The sequence below is a fragment of the Cicer arietinum genome, chromosome 7 (assembly GCF_000331145.2).
Source record: "Cicer arietinum cultivar CDC Frontier isolate Library 1 chromosome 7, Cicar.CDCFrontier_v2.0, whole genome shotgun sequence".
Taxonomy (NCBI): Eukaryota; Viridiplantae; Streptophyta; class Magnoliopsida; order Fabales; family Fabaceae; genus Cicer; species Cicer arietinum.
Genome location: NC_021166.2, coordinates 11,187,899 through 11,210,433, shown reverse-complemented (window position 1 = coordinate 11,210,433; position 22,535 = coordinate 11,187,899). Strand labels below are relative to the sequence as shown.

At 27.5% G+C, this 22,535-nt stretch overlaps 3 protein-coding genes across 4 annotated transcripts; 2 read left to right on the top strand and 1 right to left on the bottom strand.

Moving 5' to 3' along the window:
* Window positions 1-946: 946 nt before the first annotated feature.
* LOC101493744 (uncharacterized) lies at window positions 947-3,658 on the top strand. Its single transcript, XM_004516769.4, has 2 exons — window positions 947-1,202; window positions 1,284-3,658. Exons 1-2 carry the CDS (start codon window positions 1,064-1,066, stop codon window positions 3,332-3,334), a joined length of 2,190 nt encoding a protein of 729 aa, XP_004516826.1. The 5' UTR covers window positions 947-1,063; the 3' UTR covers window positions 3,335-3,658.
* Window positions 3,659-11,565: 7,907 nt separating this feature from the next.
* LOC101494064 (autophagy-related protein 8f-like) lies at window positions 11,566-14,192 on the top strand. 2 transcript variants are annotated; one of them, NM_001279004.1, is made up of 6 exons: window positions 11,566-11,630; window positions 12,135-12,176; window positions 12,273-12,328; window positions 12,900-12,952; window positions 13,706-13,824; window positions 13,927-14,170. In NM_001279004.1, the coding sequence occupies exons 2-6, from the start codon at window positions 12,140-12,142 to the stop codon at window positions 14,025-14,027; spliced, it is 366 nt and encodes a 121-aa protein (NP_001265933.1). In that variant the 5' UTR covers window positions 11,566-11,630; window positions 12,135-12,139; the 3' UTR covers window positions 14,028-14,170. The 2 variants fall into 2 exon arrangements, with proteins under 2 accessions (NP_001265933.1, XP_027187155.1); XM_027331354.2 differs by lacking the exon at window positions 11,566-11,630 and adding an exon at window positions 11,699-11,788 and having other exon boundaries at window positions 13,927-14,192.
* Window positions 14,193-14,881: 689 nt separating this feature from the next.
* On the bottom strand, window positions 14,882-19,033 carry LOC101494787 (uncharacterized). The gene is given in 5 exon segments (XM_012712322.3): window positions 14,882-15,309; window positions 16,321-16,409; window positions 18,377-18,461; window positions 18,562-18,731; window positions 18,734-19,033. Coding segments are annotated over 5 exon segments (645 nt in total). The 5' UTR covers window positions 18,891-19,033; the 3' UTR covers window positions 14,882-15,165.
* Window positions 19,034-22,535: the final 3,502 nt, after the last annotated feature.

The window sequence follows — 22,535 nt, the reverse complement described above, 5'->3', positions numbered from 1 at the left end:
AAAGAGTTTTTTTTTGGGAGTGGCTACAATTAAAAAATGATGGAGGAGAATAAGGTTGGAGAAATTAGCACACCATGAAATACTTCAAACACACATGTAATAAAGTAATTGGAGGAAAAATGAAGAAAAACTAGATAAAAATGTTAAGAGTCTCACGTTATATAAGATATATAGTCTTCGATCTTCACCCTACAAACTGGTTTTGTGAGGATTGTGTAGCCATCAATCCAAATTTTAAGAGAAGAGATGAAGAAGAAATGGAAGAAAAATTTATAAATAATAAAATAAAGAATGAAGAATTTTCTTAAAAAACATTTTAAATTTTGAACCCGTAATTTTATTGTTGTTTGTGAGTTTTTGATAACTATAAACAAAACAAAAAGTGACACATTAGATATGTCATGCCACATATGGTCATGCCACATAACTAAACTGACGTACATAATTTTTAGTTGAATTATAGACTATATTAACAATCATACACATTGAAGAAGTAAGACAAAAATACCGACTAACATAAAAAAAAATCTTTAATTTTATGTGTATTATTATGGTTGTACCTCACTAGAGGAATTAGTCATTGCACACAAAGATACCCAATTGAGCATAAATTTAAAGTTACTACAAAATTGAAAGTCGAAACTCAATTGAGCATAAACTCAAGTTGAAAATCTGTCCAAGAAATTACTCGATTTAAAATTCCGCCGTACGTCACATACTGATTCATGAACGTGCTACACAAAACAAAGCATTCGCGTCAAAACATTTGACGTTTTATGCACCTAATCCTTCCGTTCCGCTTATTTCTTATCATCAACACAATACATAATAATAATATTATGTATATGGTTAAAATTTAAAATAAAATACATCAATTTATTAAATATTTTGTTACTTTTATTTTGTATCATATAACATGGGAAAAAACATGAGGCTAAGAATATTTTTTTCTAAATAAATAAACCAGAAACAAAATTAGTCGTTTAGTTGACTTAAGACATCTAAGGAATTTCTAATACCTTTGCAGCTGAAGCAGTGAAGATCACACACACACACACACAAAATGATGGGAAAAAGTGGTTGCAACAGTGAAGGATACTTAGACGACACAAAATTCAGCAAACCAATGCCATGGATTGGAATCTACATAGCATCAGCATCACTTATCTGTCTCATATCCATGTCTGCAGATCTCATCAAAGGTTTCAAAACCCGCAAACTTTGGTTCCCTTGCAAATACTTTTGTCTCAACGCCACTTCCTTAACGATAATTGCTGTTTCAGTTAAACTCTCAGTGGATCTCAACACCCCTATGCCTCACCGCCATGATCAGTTATCAAAACTCACAAGCAGTTCCCTCATCTGCACAATCATGGCTAATTCCATGCCTTCTCTTGGTGTCACACAGAACAATGAAACCATGATGAATGTTGTGGCTATGGCTATTTTAGTAATTACTATGATTGTTAATATTTGTATTCAGTTTGTAACTGGTGTTATTTATGAGTTTTGGGTGGAACATGCTGTTATAATGTTTCTTATGCTTATTTTGCTTATGATTATGACTTCTTCTGCTTTGAGTCTTCCAAAGATGAAACATTATTTGGAGTTGAGGTATAAGATTAATGAAGAAGCTTTGAAAGAAAGCTCAAAACAAAAATACCAAGAATTTGACAGTAAAGTTGTTGATAGGTTAAGAGATGAATTGATGAAATTTTGGATGATGGCTCATACAAGTAGTCCTCAATTTCTACTTGGAAGATCGGTTTCGTGTACTGCTTCTGGTGCTTTTTGTGTTATGAGTACTTTGACATTAGCGGAAGCGATGCTTCGGTCTTACTTGATGTCTTGGTCTGTTAAATTTTGCAGTGGTGAATGTGATTATAAATGGTCTATAATTTTGATTCTTATTGTTCAAGTTGCTGCTGTTGGTGTTGGTACTATTGCTCCTGCTTTTAGATGGTTTGTTGCTGTTAAATATCGGTGCCCTAATGTGAGGAAAAGGAGCTGCAAGAGAATTTTTCAAGTTGAAGGGTATTGGACTGATAGGCTAGTGGTGATTCGAGAAAGCCCGATTAGTTTTCGGATTCGTAATCGTCAATGCAGGAAGTTGGCTCATGATGTAAAACTGGTTTGGTTGTGTTTCTGTATTAAACTACAGATGTGGATGGTTAGGTTGTGTAAAGCTGCACAATATGTTTCAATTTTCCCTATGTGTTGGATCTTGGGATTTTGTGAATATTTCAAGAATTGGAAGAGTTTTGGTTCAAGCGTATCAAGCTTGGGATCGGGCACCAAGCAGGATCTGAGACGTTTTATTCTGCATCTTGAAGGCGAGGAAGAATTGGTTGAGGTGATGATGAAAGATAATTGGGATGCAACTCATCATTGGGTTCAACAAGGTGAAAAGAAGCAGCCAAAACTTGTTATTGAGTTGTTAGAGAAATGTTCAATCTTGCAAGGGTTTAAAGGAGTAGGAGAATTTGATTGTGACAAAATTCTTCCTTTGGATGGTCTAGAAGTTCCATATAGTTGGTCACTTCCACTTGTGACACTAGCAAGCATTATAGTTGCATTGCCAAATACCAAAGAGTGTTTAGTGAAAAAGTTGATGAGTACTCTAAATGAAGGGCTACCCTATGTGAAGTTCATAGAAAACAACATTGACAAAGATGGAAAATTAATCAAACTTAGAAAAGCATCAGAAATAGTTTGGCTTGGAGCTGATCTCTATAAAAAGTGGCTAGGTGTTGATCTTCATAAACTCTCCCTTGAGAACAAGAGTCCCAAAGAGACACTTGAGACACTAGCTGAGTATTCAAAAACAAGGTTTAAGAAATATAAAGCCAAATATCATCACTTATGTGTTAAGCTGAGTCCTTCATCATGGCCCGTCAAATTATTGGCTTCTAATTCAATGTACAGAATAAGCAAAACCATTCTTCTCTTGAATCATGATATTATAAGAGACCATACAAGTGAGAGGGTGTTTGATGCAATGGTAATGATGATTTCTGATATATTAGGTGCTTGTTTCACTAACTTACCTCATGTTATATCTATAAAGTGTTTGAATAGTGGCATTGAAGAGAGGGAAGATAGTATTAGACAAGCTGTTTATATTCTTGGTAAAACAAAGACGATTATAGAAATGCTTGAAAAGAGAGCTTTTCCTAGTGTTGATTTTTGCCGTGGGACTAACATTGAAGATTGGCGTTTAATGCATAAGCAGAATAGTTTCTTGCCATGTTGTGTGCCATCTTTGCTGGAGGATAATGATGCCTACAAAGCTTCTTCTAAATCAAGTGAACTTTGTCTAAGTATTGGCGATTAACAATGTTGTACATAGATTGTTAAAAAAGCTTTCAGTTTTTGGTTGATGTGTATATGAATTTTATAGATTTATTAAGTTAATATAAGATCCATAATTCCAATCAATATGTTAAGCTGGAATAAGAACTTGTATGTAGAAGAAAGATTAGAAAATTCTGTAAACAAGTTCATGCCTCAAACGCCTTATTATGTGTTTCTTTAGTTCAATAAGGCAAAAAGTAGAAGTTGCTTCAACAAGGTATTTGTTATCATATGATTCATCACCACCCTATATATTAGATCTTCATCTAGCAAACTTTGGTTACAGTTTGTTTTCTACATTCAATTTGAGCCCTTCAGTGATTCATTTAACTCAAATAAGTCAAGTATTTTTATCTAGTCTGTACATAGTTTCATGATGCTAGCTTGCACATTCACCTCAAACCATGCTGATGCCTTCTCATTTGTTCATTTGAGCCAAAACTAAACTCACTCCATAGCCTCACTTTTTAAGCTACTAGCGTAGTAGTGACCCGTGACAAGGAATGGTAATTTTTTGCACATTTTAAAAAATAATACATTAAACTTATACTTTTGTTTTTTTTTATCTTGTCAAATTTGAATATTGTAAAACCTACCTTGACTTAGACTATTTTCACATTTTAACATATAAGAATTAAATATATGACATTATTTAGTAATCGTCCGTTGAATTAGTAAATTTAGAGGTGTTTGTCTATAAAATAGACTATTTAATATGAATTGTTATGTTTTGAATATGGTGAATTGCATATCTATTTTAATTCAAATGATATCCTTCTTATAAAAATATACTCATTTAGTAATGAACTTTTTTTCACTCCCCTCCAAAAAAAAAACTTTCTCACTCATTTTTATATAATTTAGAAGGAGGGGAGATTAAAACTTTGGGAAAAAAAAGGAATAAAGGAATAATAATTTCTGAACTTGAATATTACTTTTATTTTTCTGTAATATAAAACTTCCATAATATGAAGAGCTCTAAAAAAATATCGAAGGATAATTTTAGAGAATTTAGATAAATTAATCAAATCATAATATTTTCAAAATTACAAATATATTAATCATAAAATCCCATTTTCATTCTCTACAAAAAATACTCTTTTAAAATACTCTCGACTCTCCTTCCCCGTACTTCACTCCAAACTACAAAACAGTGTTAAGCAAGTATACCCATAATAGAGGTAATGTTGTATCTTCATTTTCATGATGATACACACAACCAAAGAAAACAAGTGTCCAAAATAATTTTTTCTCTATATAAAAAATCTCCAAAAAGAATATCCTATAATAATTATTCTATTCCGAAACTCCTTCCTATCCATCTCCGTCACACAATCACTTCAAACGGTAGCACTCAGCAGATTAGGTGACCAGGCGGTGTTCTCTTTAATTAAGACCAATGAGAAGAATAACGAAAATAACTTTTTTTAATTTATAAAATCTAAGCATGTTTGTTTTTTAAAATAATATTCATTATTTTAATTTAAAAAATTTATTTTATTTCGTCCATTTTTATATTTTCAGAAAATTTAACGGAAAAATTTATTAATTTTTCTCGTTAATCCTTAAAAAATGAAACAAAATGAAAATAACTTGAGATTTTGCGACTAAGGTATTAAGTTCTATAAGTTATAAAACATATTTAATAACACTCATTTTACTATAAGTTTGTAGTTAATAGTGTATAGTTTTTTTATTTTTAAATAACTTTTGAGTTTATAGTCTAATATTTTTTTTATTCTTTATAATTTATTGAATTAAATAAGTTTTTAATTTTTATAAAATTGTATATTTTTAGTCTCTCAAAAATTTTTTTAGAAAAAACAGAACTAAAAGTGAAGAAAAAAAATGAGGACTAAACTTAAAAGATTATAATTTGTATGGACTAAAAACATATTTAATAATTTAAAATTTACAAACTCGCTTTATGTATTACTTATTTTTAAAAATTATTATAATTTAAAATAAATAAACTAGCTAAATAAACAATGTTTTGAAGTTAATAATTTAAAATATATTATTTACAATAAATAAATAATATTTTTAAGTAAATAATTTAAAATAATTTATTTATTATAATTGAAAACAAATAAACCATCTAAATAAATAAAAAATGTACCGGGTTAGTAAAAAAAATTAATTATTTTTCTTTTAAATTTAAAAACTAATAATATAAAATTTATTATTAATTAAAAAAATTATTTAATATACTTTATCATCAAAATAATTGAACCGTTAATTTTATCAAATACTTTTATCAACTTATTAGTTCTAAATTACTAGTTATCAACTAATTTTTATTTTAAAAAAAAACAATTTGGTTACCAATTTATAAATATTTTAGTGAATAGCATGTGGAAAAGGTGCAATCAAATCAATACTTATGTACTAGTTTCTATTTGGGAAAATTAGTTGATATTTCTCAAGTTAATTAAGTGTTTGATAAAATTAGCAATTGATTTAATTTTCAAATGTAAAATGACACTGTTAATTAAAAATAAATTTCATTAATTGATGTTTAAAATATTAGAAAAATAGTATTTTAATATTTATCAATTTGATATATTTTTTATTTAGTTATTTAAATTAAAATAAATAAATAAACTATTTCCTTTAAATTATTAATTATTTATAAATAAATTTAAAATTATAATAAATTATTTATTTATTAATCAAATATCTGTATTTATTTATTTAATTTAAATTCTAATAATGAAGTTATTTTAAATTATTTGCTTTAAATTATTATTCATTAAAATAATTTTAAATAATTCAAGTTATTTATTTTATATTATAATAAATAAACAATAAATGATAAAAAAATATTAATTACAATAATAAAGTTAAAACTAACAAAAAAAAATAATGTAACACCCTTTTATTTTAATTAATTTAAAACCCTTAATTTTGTTTATTTTGTTTGATTAATTTAGTGTGACAAAAATAAGATAGTTATTCATTGGATGTTTAATTATTTTATGCAATATTTTTATATTAATTAATTAATTGTTGATATTTTTATTATTAACTAATTAAAACTCGTAGAAATATTTGTTTTAGAGTGAACAATGACCAAGTTAATTTTGACTAAGTCAAAATTGAATCACCACACTACTACTCTTGATAACTATATTATATTTTTAATAGCATTTAGTTTATAGAACGGTGCATTTTCTCCCTTACGTCCATGTGTGACTAACAAAAATAAGTACATGAATGTCAATTAATTTGTTGGTCGTGATATTATTTCAATTGAATTCATTATTTATGTGTGCAATTAACCTCAATAAGAGAATGATTCCTTATCTCTGATGAGCTCCACGCCTCATTTATTAGTCGCATACACTCTCATTCGTAGAACACCATTAAACTTGCAATAGAGCAAAAAGAAGTTCTAATCACCCACACGTCATTCCCAATATTATATTTGGTTTATCTCAAATATTTTATAAACCACTCAAACAACCATCCCAACGTTCCCTCGCATTCTGGTAGAAGTTATAAACTTTTGTTCCTTCATCTTGGTGAGATTTTTTAGGAAAGCACTCGAGAAAGGGTTATTCCCCATGCAGAGTTAGGTTTGATATTAAATTAGCAGTTCGTAAGATATTGATATAATGTATAGATGTCTTAAAAGAAAAATGTTGATTTTATTTTTCTCGTAAAGAATTTAAGTACAATGTTTTGATTGTTTATTTTGAGTAATACATCTGCCTTGATAAATTTAATTATAGAGTTCTATTTTTATTATTATACCTTGATAAATATGTTTGTAGTGAAAATATTTAACGCAATACGTGTTTTAGAGTACTTAATTATAAAGTTATAATTTTTGTGATGATATCATTTGTAATATGTTTGTTATTATATTTTATTTTAAGTCTTGAATTTTGAGTATTTAAAATTTGACTTTTATGAACAATATATGTGTTTTGAGGAAATTGATGAAAATTTTATATTTTTAATTTTGATAATATCAGAAAATTGATTATTGACATGCATTAATGTATAGTTCATTTTTATGCTAAAAGGATAGTAATGGGAAAAACTTTATAGTGAAATGAATAAAATTTTATATTTTATTGTATTTTTGGTGATATGAGTTTTAATTTTTATTAATAACACGTAGTCAAATCGAATCTTATAGATTATTAAAATGAAAGTGGTGATTTTGAGATATTTGTTCATGTGTATATTAAAGGTGTTGAAGTTATTATGTTCTAACTATGAACATCCATAAAAATATAAATTTGATATTTATGTGATTAAAAAATCAATCTTGAATATTTTGTATTTGTGGTTGTCTAATTGGCTGGTTATTTGTGTTATGATTTTTTTTTCTCTGTGGTTATCTAAGTGACTAGTGATTTGTATATTTCGAGCATCATTATCATTGTCAACATACCATATGCATCTTTATGAACGCATTAGTAGGTGGCTTAATTTTCTGCATTGATATGTGTGACTTCTTTGTGGGCGCCTTAGTGGTTGGCTATATCCAGATCATATATGTTTAGAAACATGTATAACTTGCATATATTTTATTGTTATTCTTATTTTAATCTAATTATTTGCTCTAAGGTGATTTTCTACTTGATTTACCCAGATGCATTTTATAATTTGAGCGAATTATTCATAAGAAAAAACAAAATCAATTTCTCTAAATCTTTTATTACAAAAAGATTTTATATTTATATTTTATGGCTGTTAACTTATTATTAGGTTTAAATTTTGTCGTAGGTTGAATTAACCTCTTACACCAACATTTAGGTACTAACGATCTCGAAAAGTTGCACGAATGATGTTTGTTTGGTGCATGCGCATGGGAAAAAAAGGTACTTTAACTTAAAAATAATGTTTGTAGTGATAAGACCGATGTAGTATATTTTTTAAATTTATTTATTTTTCATCGTCAATTTTAAATAGAAATGCAAATGTGAGATCTAGGAAAAACTTAAATCAGTCAACCATATTTTTTTTTATTTCACTTAAGGATAATTTATTCTATTTTAAGATGTAAGTAAGTATTTTCTAACAATTAACAAATTATATTTGTAAAAATAATAACAATAATATCTAGTAAATTGCATTGTGTTATTTTATAAAATAAAATCAAACTATTATTTATTGAAATTTTATTGATTACATAATGAACTACTTTTAAAAAAAATTATGTCGTTTTTAAAATAAAATAAATATTTTTAACTAATGTCTTAAATTAAAATCCGGAGTGTCACACCTATAATTTACTTAAATTAGTTTATAAAAAATTATTATAAACTATAATCTTAACAAAAAGAACCTGTATTTCATCAAAATTTCTACAATTAAGTGTTTTTGAAATATGGTTGTACCACTACGAGTGATCTCTTAAGTCTTCTCTTTCACTTTTTTAAGTAAAAAAAAACAAAAAACACATGTCATATAGGCCATTATTAACCAACAACTATTTGGATTACATCCATTTTGGACTAAGTATTAATTTATGAAGACTTTTGTTTTTAAGAAAAAAATACGAAGACTTCTTTATTTGACTAAATGTTTGATTATAATTCATGTTTTTATTCATGTTTTGGTTGGTAAAACTAAGCTAAAAATAAGTTGATAATTGAAAAATTAACTCATGACTGAAAAATCAGTTTAAAGTTGATAATTGATAACTTTTAATTGAAAAACTAACTTATGAAAATAAAGTATTTGATAAATTTAATTGTAATTGTAAAATGATATAAAAGGTCAATTCATCCCTAACATTAGAAACAACAATAGCAACATTTTTTGTTAAGATAGTTTTTACGGGTATCATTTAGTGAGTCATGTTACAATTATAAAATTAATAATTACATTCTTTTCTTTTGGCTTTCTTTATTCTGATATAATTATTTAGTTTTATTTTGACTTGCCAATATTCATTGCATTTGATAAACAATCACTCTATTGTGTTGGGATTTTCAAATTTTGTTAGACAGTGTGGTTTTTTTATGAGTGAACATGATTAATCTTTCCAATATAATCGTTTGATCATCCACCAAACTCAAAAAGAAAAAAAAATTGAGCATTTGTAGTATTATTTACTAAACAAATAAGAAGAGACAATGAAGGAGGAAGAAATGTCCAACGAGAGACTCAGTAGTTAGTAAGACAGTTATTTTGTTTTACATAAAAATAAAATAATAATAAAATTAAAGTAATAAGATTACAAATGAAAGAATATATATATATATATATATGAAAATATTCTACTTTTCTTTTTATCTTCTTCACGCAATATGAAAATGCAATCATGTATTATTTTATTATTAATTTTTTTAACAAATAAAAAAGTATTAAATAAATTATAATTAAATACTTATATAATATTAATAAAATCAAATTATTTTTTTAAAAGAAGATATAATAAAAAAATAATTAAAAATATTAATTATTAATAATACCAAATTAGTTAAAATTAGCAAAAAAAAATACAAAAAAAATATAGAGATTAAGTAGGGTTATCAATAATATTTGGATGATATTTTTAATTATGATCGAATAATTAATATCCTCATGCGCTTTATTCCTTACATCTATTTTAATTATAATATTATAAAGAAATGTATGTTTTTTAAAGAAACCAATTTTGAATATATTATAGAACAAAATAAAGAACTTGCTATAATATTTTAACAACCTCATCTTATTTTGTATATCTTACAAATAAATTTAACAACTCTCTCTTCTTTTGTAATGGACTATCTCTTATTTTGCAGTCAATTTTATTTATTAAAATATTAATTATTAGCATGTATATGGTTATTTAAACTATGTAACGCGTTGAAAAAAATTAGCATGTTTTAGTTCCTTTTGTCTATCATATATTCAAATTTTATTTCTTCTCATATAAAAAAATGAAGATATATTTAGTTATATTACAAATAGAATAGACATTATATATAAAATACACCGATTAGATGATAATAATCTAAAATATTGTTATTAAAGGATAGCAAAGTAGTTAGTTAATTTTCTATAATTTAATTTAATTTAATTTAATTAAAACAAAATATCTATTAGTTTAATGTTAATGGAGAAGTTAGTTTCTCATTTATTTTGCACTCAGTCACTAGTAATTGCTACATTTGTGGAACATTATTTTCATTAGATTGTTGATTTTCACTTCTCCTTGAAGTATTTGTTCATGATCAAATAAAAGATAATTTTGCAACAATACAATCTATCTTTCCTTCTCTACCCTTCTTTAAAAGAGACAAACAACATTATCCACATCTATTTTAAATCTCTATATTTTTTTTTACTAAATTTAATTAATTTTACATTATTATTAATTAATAATTAATATTTTTAGTACATCTCCAACTTGCGATCTACTACGCCCAATTTTTTGGTTCCATATGGTAGTATCCTTAAGATGGAATCTCTAATAAATAAATAAATACATTTTGTATATTAATTTTAAAGTAAGATATCTTAAGGAAAAAAGAAATTAAAGGGAAATATATAGAAAGAGTTCTGATTGTTGGTTATTGCAATATCGTTTGAAAGTTTCCCTTTCACCAAATACTAGTAGTAGTACTTAGGAAAAATTAATCCAAACGCCTTGTAACTTGGAATGCATATACGATTAAGATTTGAGAATCAGATTACTTTAAACTTAAAGTTAATTATTTTATTAAATTATACCTAAAATATTACATAAAAAGTTATATTCTTCATAAGATAGCATAGGATAAATATCTTTTAAATAGTTTAATTTTTACGTATTATAATATAAAAAAAATTTATAATTGATAAATTATAGTCAATATGTGACTCTATTTAAAAGTAAGTATGACAAAAGTTTAATATTATTAATTATATAATAATTTAGAATTTTTTATTTATTAAATATAATATGATTGATTAATAATGTAAAAACTTTTTATATTAATCGTGTAAATAATATAATAATTTTTAAAATAACTTGTTATATTAGAAGTTACTATTATAAAAATTTAATATAAATAATATAACATTAATTAATTGTATATAATATTAATCTTAACATGAAATTCAGTTTTTATTTTCGGAAAAAAATAAAAATGAAATCCAAAAGTTAAATCATATCAATCTAGTAATTAATTTATAGAAATAAATAGTTGTACCCACAAGGCTATTTAAGTAAGCAAAGTAGCAATATTAATCTTCTTTGAAGCAAACAAACACTGCCTTTATCGGAATTCCGATCAATAACAGATAAGAGCGTTGATTTCCTCATACTTTCCGATCGTCTTCACGAGGTTCACTGTACCCAAATTATATCAATAAATTTCTCTACTTTTACGTTTTGGGTTTTTAAACTTATTAGTAATCAACCACCAGATTTTCTTCGACCAATTCGTAGTTTTCCTTCTGTTAAAGCAGAACTTATCTCTTATAATAATACGTTCAATTAGAGGTTTTCCTATTTTCTTATATTCCTTTGATTAAAAAATTATCTGAAAATTAGGGCTCTATTTAATTTCACATCAAGATTGATGAACTGCTAGTTTTTTTCCCCCATTTTTTAGTGATTTTTTTTTGTAGGTTTATTTTCAATTTTCTTCTTGCTTTCGTGATTAATATTATTGCTGAGTTCTTATTTGATAATTTGAGATATTGATGAGTTACTAATTTGCCCTTTTTTTTACTTATTTACATTTATTTAAAAGAAAAATTGTTTGATTGATGAATTCCTTGTCCTTTGTGTTGGGAGAATGAGTGGTGCCATGGTTTAATTGACTTTTGTTTGATGCTATTTACAGGAAGAATGGCAAAGAGTTACTTCAAACAAGAGCATGATCTTGGTACATGCTTCTTTTTACTTTTTTTTTTTTTTGCTTTTTGTGGTTGTGATTTAACTAGTTTTATTGTGTGTTATAAATGGTTTGTTTTGTGTCCAGAGAAAAGAAGAGCTGAGGCTGCTAGGATTAGGGAGAAATACCCAGACCGTATCCCGGTGAGAATTAGTAGTGATTTTTTCTTTGCAATTATCAGTTACTGATGCCATCTTTGTGAATGATATATTTGTGGCAGAAGCCATGTTGTTCTTCTATCATTTTTGTGTGCTTATTTGTATGATTTTTTTCCTTTGCCCATAACTGTATTTTGCTGTTTAAATTATGTCTTTTTTCTGTTGTATCATTCATCTGATCGTGCCATGACTTGGCGGTATATATAGCTGAGCTGACTAGCGTGTGAGGTCTTTGATGCTTCATCAACAAGCTTCCATGAAGAGAAAATAGGTTGATGTTGATAAATGTATATGGGATGATTACATATTTGATGTTTGGGATTTATTGTTGTTCATGTTGACGTGTGCAATTTATTGAGATAGTAATATTGAATTTTAGAGGTGGGATAACTTTTGGTTTTTGGGCAGAAACATATACATTAAATATCAATTAAAGGCAATTTATGTTGATATATGCCTACTTGCTGTCCACCCACTCGTGATACTTGAAAGTGTACCTTTCTGATATATGATATATTCTTGTTATTACGCTAAATTGTATCCGATGTGCCTGAAGGTGATTGTGGAGAAGGCAGAAAGAAGTGATATTCCAAGTATTGACAAGAAGAAGTAAGATTTTGTTAATACTTTTCATATACAGTAATCTGGAAATGTCACATTAACTGTTTCTACTCATATGCTTGTCTCTTCAAATGGAAATAATTTTTTTTATAGCAGATTTGATATTATTTATATAATATAACATATATTTGATAAGAGAAAGGTGAAAAAAATCATGGTTTTCTCGAGCAATGTTTCTAAATGTTGGACTTTTTTTCTCCTTTTGTCTATAAAGGTTCAATTGTTTACAGGTGAAGTTTGTTGGCTTGCTCCAATGAATATGTTTTAGCAAATAAACTTTTCACAGTATCCACATTGGATTAAAAACGTGTATCATGAAAGCCATGCTCACAAAACTTCACACAAATTAAAACTGTTTTCATTTGCTTTATAATCAACATACAACATCCTTTTAAAGAAAAAATAGTTTCAAACAGTGCACAGCATTCCTGTTGTTTAGACTTTTTAGAATGTGGCATGCAATCTCTATTGTATATACTTTTCGAGGTCTTGAACTTTGAATTAGATAAACAGAATTTTAATAATTGTCTATTGTTTTACCAATTCTATTTATGTGTATGATGGATTTGCATCTGTTGTTTAACCGTAGATTTTATGGTGGACTAGGTATTATTTGTCCTAAAATTCATATTGTGAACTGGTTTCTGCCAGTTGGTGTATAAAAATTCCAAGGTGTATAATTGGCATTTATCAGCAATAGGTCCTCTGTCATAGCTATTAAACTGATTGAGTTGATTGTAGGTACCTTGTCCCTGCTGATCTCACAGTTGGACAGTTTGTCTACGTTATCCGTAAAAGAATTAAACTAAGTGCAGAAAAGGCAATCTTTATTTTTGTGGACAATGTTCTTCCACCTACAGGTAAACTTCAGTAAATTGTACATTTTTTCCCAATGATTCTATAATCTTGTAATTTAGAGCGGTATTAGCTTATCAGTTGATGGGATTCCCCAATGTTTACAGGAGCAATAATGTCTGCCATATATGATGAGAAGAAGGATGAAGATGGGTTTCTTTATGTTACTTACAGTGGGGAGAACACCTTTGGGGACCTGATTTCCTAGTATCATAGATTAACAGTATATCATATGTCACTCCCTCATTGGCTTGTTTATAATTTCACAATGGTACTCAATAACAACGAACATTGTTCTCAATGCCATGTACAGTTGTATGTAAATTTGAAGAACCTGTTTAATGTTGAAAAGTTTCCTTGTTCAGTATTTCAACTCATTTATCCATTATGTACTTTGTTTATTTGTTAATTGCAAATAGATACTTGTTTATTGTTTCAATCAGGAAAGGAAAAACAGGTAGAAGTTTTTTCTCTACCACTTTCCCCCTTGGATATCATCATTCAGCAGTGTATGACAAGGACTAGTATTACCTGTGAAATAAAATAATTCTGGAAAAATTAATCTATAGCCAGCACATTTGTAAGGTGAATTTATATTTAAGATTAAGATGTGTTTTCAATTAATTCAAATGTGGAAGTACATTTCGTGTGTATTTTATAGATAAACCTTGAATATGTGGCAGTTTGTTGACCATAGATATGACTGAATATTTGATTTACTTCCGTAATTCAGTTACTTGATAGAAACGTTGAGTTAAAAACATGGTTTATATATCTTGCGGCAGCTAGAATTGTGCACGTTTCGTTTATATTTCAGAATGAACCGAGGGTCAAAGTATGTTATCCTGCTTATCCCCAACTACACGTAACACTTATAGTTGGCTGGTTAGCAGGGGATCCTTATGTCCTCAACCCATGTGGTTAAATGGTAAGGTTAAGGTATAGGAGCCCAATTGTATTATTAAAGTCGGTAAGGTTAAGGACTCCTATTAGAGATGCTCTTACAACTGTCTAAAACTAAAGCTTTTTACTTCCTGTGTTAAACTTGTAAGTCAATCAAAATCAAAAGAGTAAACTTGCCCCCTTATTAGGTGCCATTTTTTTTTCCTGATGATGTTATTAACTTTCACCAAATATAAAATATGAAGCCATGATGCTGGCTGCACTCAAATCTCTGAAACATGAAGGATAATCTCTTCAGCAGAGCACAAAATTGGCTATGAAAAATAAATAGCTTCCTCAGTGGACAACAATTCAAATCGTATAAAACTCAATAATGGAAAGCTGAAAATGGTACCTATCCATGTAAACTTGATTTATCTTGACCTCTACTCTAATAAACAAAATCAACTACTGCTACAGCTGACGATGAATGGGTTGATAAATTTAATTAATTCCGATGTCCGTATCCCTAGCTTCAGATCAACCTCACCACCACCCAACCAAAAGAAATCTGGAGTTAGTTTTACAATAGCTTCATCCAAAATCACCTGAAATCAACACATAATCTCCAATCAATAAAAGAAAGAAGCCCAAGGCTAATATTCTATAGACAAGGAATCGCGATATCTAACTAGAAAAGAGACTGACTTTATTATTTGAATGTAATGCAAAACAGAACAAATGGTTTAATTATTTAGCGGATTATGTGCCCTCGAACACCATGCAGAGGAAAACAGGTGTGCAGGTATGTATAAATTTTGAACCTTTTCCTTGGAGAAGTCTGGTTTTGGATTCATTTGATTCTAGTGAAGATATATGATCACAAACCTTTCAAGTATTCAACTTAAGAAATAAGAAAGGAAGGTGCTTGACAGCAACCCGCATCTTTCAGTGTTTACATGTGTACAAGGTAGAGAGTCTAGAGACTAGCAAATCAATCAAGTAGAACTCATTGCAAAAGGTCAATAGTTGCCACGCTAAAAATATTACATGTCTTCTGTCACTTTAGATTTAAGAGGGACAGACAGAGACAAAACTCAGATTTATGGACTGGCTAAAAAGCTGTAAGAAAGATTGGAACGATTCAGATCTTATACAGATGATACGTGAGAACATGGTTCCTACATAGGGGGCATTCCTATAAGAATGATGCACCCTCCCTAAACATGCTACAGCAAAGAAAGAGTAGCTGTGTCCTAAGACAGAACATGCTAAAGAAATGTCAGGAAAGGTCTCGGAGATCGGCACAGGTAATCAGCCAGATAAAATCATTGCAACAAGTAAGACGAGGAGATCATAACTTGTAATCTGTAAACACTAAGTAGGCCAGTAAGAGACCCATTCAACTTTTATCTTCTGCTGATCATTGATTGCATCAATTATCAATACAAGTGCATGACAAAAATGTTCAATTTGATAAAATATATATAATTAACTTTTAAACAGTTTGAATGATGGATTATTTCATTGTAATTGTAATTGTCAACATGGAATAAATTATTATATACAAATACAATAAGAATTAAGATTTCAGTATGAATCCACAGGTCCATCTTTACCGGAATGTCTGTTTTCATGCCAATACAAGTTACTGCATTGTGCCCATATCCAGTTAACTCTGCTGATATTTCCTCAGGAGCCAGCCTCACTGTAATTAATAACAATATTATTACCTTCCAAGCAATAACAAGTTACACAAGTAATTAATAGAAATTCAAAATCTTTAAAAATAAAGGGAAAAGGGATAACACGAGAATTGTCCAAAGGATTGACAAGGAGAACCACAATGATCATATGAACAAGGGTTACAACATATAAAACACATTTTCACATGATTCATACACTTCAAAAATAAGTGGTACTGCAAAGTGATGGGTTTCAGCATGCATGGACCTCCCAAACTTTCATGTGATCATAAGTTTCCTTCATATATCTGCCACTTAGAATTTTCACACATAAAACATTAAATGGTCAAGGGTTTATGCCTTTATGGTCACAGTGTCCTCACAATCTCATCTGTTGCTGCAGTTTGCAGAAGTTTAAGGTAGATAATTGAGAAAAAATAGTGCATTGAAAGTCGATTTCAACATATAAAAAACATTTTCCAATGGTGAACATACTTTGAGTTCCAAGCAGTGGTACTAGAAAATTATGGGTGTCAGCAAATTAGGACCTCCTCACGTTCACTTTATCTAGCAATTTTCCTTCACTATATGACATTCAGAATGTTCAGTTCATGCAACAGCAATACACGGGGATGGGTTTATGGTCTCATCCCCTACAATCGCATTGCATAAGTTCAAGGCAGAAAGATCGGATATGAGGCGATGCAGTGCACTAAAAACTAATTCAGTGAATGCAAATATTCACCATTTCATCTCTTGCTAGTGAATATTTACAGTTGATTATCCAAAAAAATTCACTGTTATACATTGAACTTGGTCTTATTTCTTGTCACATCCCAAATATTCAAGGCTTTCCTTGATTTTGACTCTATTTTAAACTGTGAACAACACAACAAGGCACGAATCCTACATAAATTAGCTTATGTTGGTGAAATTTGTGATAGCAAGAGGCTGAAACTGTTACTATGGGGAGTCATTAAGAAACAAGAATAGCTGTTAGGTTTTAATTTAATAAGCAAGTTAAATCCATGTTGTAAGCCGTTGCAAACAAGGCATCAGGGAAGGCATAGATAGCATAATCAGTGTTTGCCTATCCCACCATACTCATGTATAATATTTCCTTATTATGTTCAATACGAAGATGTTCATGGCTTCATGTTCATGGTACTAGAGAATGCTCGTATTTAGCAGGGAAACCTCCTTGACCAACTCTACTCAAACTCTCCTTCACTAAAATTGTCAATTACAACAACTAAGGCACACAGAAACAGGCTAGTTTCTGCAATATACCAACTGGATAGTGTTTGATAGTGAGAAGGGTCTCCTCACAATTCAATATATCATCATAATAGCTATTCTAACATCATTGGCAGAGAGCCAAATCTACTGACCCAATTGACAAAAACTAGTAAGAGACATCTTATAAGAAGCATAATCAATTCAACATAAACTAAATGACATATGCTACTATTATTGGTTGCAGTATATAGAACACTGCAACACAATACCACAATGTTCAACAGGATTTCATTCAACACAATTACCCTATTCTAAAAGAGTGCACAGTTTCACTACACATCGATAAATGGCCAAACGGAAAAAACATGTGCAACTATGATTTATTTGTGTTGTGTATTATAAAACAAAGGTGATCCACCGTGGACTAGTGTTTAAAAGTTATCCGAAACTCAAACAAAAATCGATGACACTACTTGGAACAGTCCTCTCCTATTTTATGGATTAGAGACAGTAATTCTATCAATGTAAAAATGTGGAAAAATAAGAAAAAACAAATACGTCTCTCACAACTCAGTTAGTCAAACCGACAACAATAAGTCAGAGTCTCAAATGTAAAGTCCTGGAAAATCATTAACTTATATTTCTAAAGAGTATTGTCGATTGTCGTTAGCATTTCCATACACTTTTAAGTATTGGTTGACGGTGGACGGGTCAACCTTTGAATTCGCCTAAAACAAAATAACATACATACAGTTGAATTTCTTTTTGGCTATAGTTCCATTGTTGAGCGAGTAAAGAAAGTTTTTCACAGCCTCAGCATTGAACCGAGCAGTATACTGCAAACAAAAACAAGCAGCACTGTAAGCCAAATTAAGCCACGAAAGAATTAACAAAACAACAGATTAAAAAGGAAAATAAAACCAAAATTATGGGGACCTGAACAACGACAACGTAGTACTTTGAATTATTGCGATCAGAACAATCAACAACGGTGGAGGGGGCTTGTGTGTTAACCAAAACAATGCTTTTGCAGAGATGGTTAATGGAAGCAGCGTGAAGAGCATCGCGACGGGATTCAAGAGGGCAATCGTAGTAATCGGAAGAAAAATTGAAGAGAGGCGAGACACTGTGTCGGAGTCAATGTGAGTGTGAGGGTTGTTGATTACAGGGGAATTAGTTTGAAGATGAGAGTGTTGTTCTAGGTATGAAATGCGTTGAAGGAGCTGGGTTTGGACTTGTTCCAATTGCGCTAGGGCTTCTTCCATTCTGATTGGCGTATAAATAAATCGGTGCTTCCACCTACCGGAACTCAATCTCGACGATGGTGAGTTTTGTTACTCCACACTCGCTCCGTTTTGTAGCTGTTGTTTGTTGATCTTTTATATGCTCAATTAAACTGTTTCTCATTCAATAGCTTCAACTGGTTGCTTTTTTGAAAAATAAATTCAAGTAGTTTACAATTTATAATTTATAATTTATATATATATATATATATATATATATTAAATATTTTTTATCTTTTATAATTTAGTTACTTTGATTTAAGACAAATTATTTTAAAAATAATTTATGTGTTCAAATAATTTATATAATTTTAAAATAATTATTTTTTAAAATAAATAAATTATTTATTTATTTTAACTTAAAATAAACAAAATAAATAAATAATAAAAAGTATATTAAATTGATAAATTTTAAATTAATATTTTTAAAGTATTTTAAGTACTAAGTGATCAAATTTATTTTTAATTAAAAATATTATTTTATATCATTTTATATTTTTAAGTTAATTAAACTGTTAATTTTATTAAACATTCGACTAACTTAATAGTTAATTAATTATAAACTATATGTTAATTTTACCAAATAAAACATTAAATCGTTTAAGAATAAGTTTTGGTTCTTAATGCTTTTTAAAAAAATGTTTTAGTTCTTAATATTATTATTTTGATGAGGGATCAAATTAGATCAACTTAACGTGACACCAATCAATAGTGTTTTAAACAATATAAGTTTTACAAAATACACCATTGAATTAAAAAATTATATTATAGAGATTATTCATGTAAAAGTTTACAAAAATTTAAAAATATTTGATATATTATTAATATATAAAAAAAATAACGTCTTATATGTTATTTTTAAACAACGTTAATATTTATGAATCTCAATAATTAATCAAATAATTTTAGGTTGGTATAAATTTTATATGAATAATTTATATGATATAAGTTTTCAATTAAACAGTAAATTTTGTAAAATTTGTATCAATTAAAAGTTATTAAACATTATTACATTAGTATAATTTAATCCTTATGTTTTATGTTCTTATTTATTTTCTTTTTTTATTATTTATTAAAATATTTATTCTGATTTTTTATCTTTTAAATCTACTATTTATATGAGAATTGTTAACACCGGCAAACTATAATATTGCTCTCCTAAATTTTACATAAAAAACGAATAAAATAATCATAAAAACAAATTACCGAAACTAAAAAAACACTAAAATAACAACTTTAGGTATTGAACATAAAGTTCACCTTATTTTTACCTCTAAAAGTTTCCCCTAACATGCAGAAAATGAAAATAATTTTCTTAATTCTAAATTACCGTGTTGATACATTAAAAAACTCAATATATATTTATTATTGATAAATCTAAAAAACATATAAAAAAGGAAAAATATTTGTCACATATAAATAAAAACATATAGAATTTGTCACAAATACATAAAAAAAAGGAAAAAATATTTGTCACATATAAATAATAAAATATGTGATAAATATTTATCACTTATAAATATATAAAAAAAAATAATGGACAAATATTTGTAAATGATAAATATTAAAAATTGTGAGATAAATGTATATAATTAATGCATAAAAAATATGAGATAAATATTTGTTACTGATACATAAAAAAACACAAGACAAATATTAAAAAATATAAAATATATATTTGTCATTGATAAATATTTTTTAAAAATATAAAATAAATATTTATTATTAATAATTAAAAAACTTAAAATAAATATGTGTAAATAATAAATATATAGAAAATACAAGACAAACATTTATTATTGATATATAAATGAGATTGTTTGCTTGAAGTTTGATACACAAAGTTGTTTCATTTAGGGTATTTGGCATTTGGCTCGTCGCACTTTCTGTTAAAATACTAACCCTTATATACTATAAATTTATTTAACATGGAAAATATGGTGTTCATGAATTTGATCATAATTTATGTTTTAATTTACCTATATGTTTAATATCAAAATGAACATGCTATAATTAAGATGAATTGGTATAATTATAATAAATTTAATGTGATATCAAATATACGCCGTTGTTAGTTTTCAGTTTCCAATGCTACTTTAACATGGAAATAAAAAGCTACAATTTCATACTTTTGATAGACTTGCATTTTCAAACTTACATGTACTTTTTATTAGATTAATTATTCAATTAATGAAGTTTAATCCTAACTTTTATGCGGTAATCAAGTAGTTCACCATTAAGAAGTATACAAATATGTCGTTCATAATCATCTCTTAATACCTATATATGATATAATATATATATCATTTAATTATTCTATTTAAATCTAATAATTGGTATCAAAATTTACCTGTCTCAATTCTCTGATCCGAATCCTAAAGTATGTAAAAATATATCGCTCATAATCATCTCTTAATACTTAAATATATTATATGTAGATGAATTTTTATTTCCATATTAAATTCCCATAATAAGTTTGAAAGTTCTTAAACAAACACTCCATAACAATTAGATACGACTATTTTTGAAGGCAGTATTTAACATACACATATATAAAATTTGTGTTTACCGGTTACTTTTTGTTAGTTTGTTTTTTATGTAAAACTTCACATTTATTTGGCTATAGTACACAAAACCAAAGCCCTAAAATCTCCAATCGAAAATATTTATACACTCGAGAGGCTTTTTAAATTGTTTCAGTAATACAACTTTTATGGCAATCAATTAAAGAATATAAATATATCACTGCTTATTATTATCGGTTGCTTGCTTGCAAATTTTTATTTTACGTCAAATTAATATGATTTTCATCTCAAATTCGAAATTGGGTTGATGGTTATCGAAATGACATCAGAGCTTATAATTGTTGTTGTTGAGCGACCATATTTAATTAAATTGAAAATCAATAGAAATATTTTATTTGTCTCCGAATTTTGATTAAAAAAACGAGTATGAATCGTCACATTTTCTACATTGTGAGAATCCTACACTATTTTTAAAATAATAAATTCCCAATATTTAAATAGATAAAAAACATATTTGTAAATTGTTTATTTTAATAGTAATAATTATTATATTATTCTATAAAATATTATAATTAATAAAATTACATTGGGCTCAATTTTGTTTATTTTAACACCAAATATTATACACATAACTTGTAATGGTAAATTATATGTTGTCTTGTTAATTAAAGGCTCATTTGTGAAATAAAATTAAAGATTATTATTCAAACAATACTTAAGGAATTTAAAGTTGTATAATTCTTACAATGTATCATTATGTATTGTTGACATTAATTTTTTTTATTTATTTTACTATAGTATTTTCTTGTCTTATAATGGACATTGTAAAAATCTAATGGATAAAATTGTTAAATGAATTTACATGCAAGGATGAAAGTCACGTGATCAGAAATTAATCGTAATTTAATTATTAATCGTTTTGTGATTTATTGTGTAATTGAATATAAGGAGAAATTTTTTTTATTTTTTTTTATTTTAGGTTATCTTCTTTTTCCTCCACTAGAGAGAGATGTTTAAGATAAATTTTAGTCTATAATCACCCTCCAAATCATTTTTTCCCTTCATTTTACCTAATTGGGTGGTTTTCACACAAATTTATTTT

Bases quoted from the DNA above. Each gene is read 5' to 3' on its own strand.
- LOC101493744 (XM_004516769.4), top strand. From the start codon at position 1,064: ATGATGGGAAAAAGTGGTTGCAACAGTGAAGGATACTTAGACGACACA. The intron at 1,203-1,283 runs GTTTCAAAACCC...TTGCTGTTTCAG, and splicing joins GTCTGCAGATCTCATCAAAG to TTAAACTCTCAGTGGATCTC.
- LOC101494064 (XM_027331354.2), top strand. From the start codon at position 12,140: ATGGCAAAGAGTTACTTCAAACAAGAGCATGATCTTG. The intron at 12,177-12,272 runs GTACATGCTTCT...TTTTGTGTCCAG, and splicing joins CAAACAAGAGCATGATCTTG to AGAAAAGAAGAGCTGAGGCT. The intron at 12,329-12,899 runs GTGAGAATTAGT...ATGTGCCTGAAG, and splicing joins AATACCCAGACCGTATCCCG to GTGATTGTGGAGAAGGCAGA.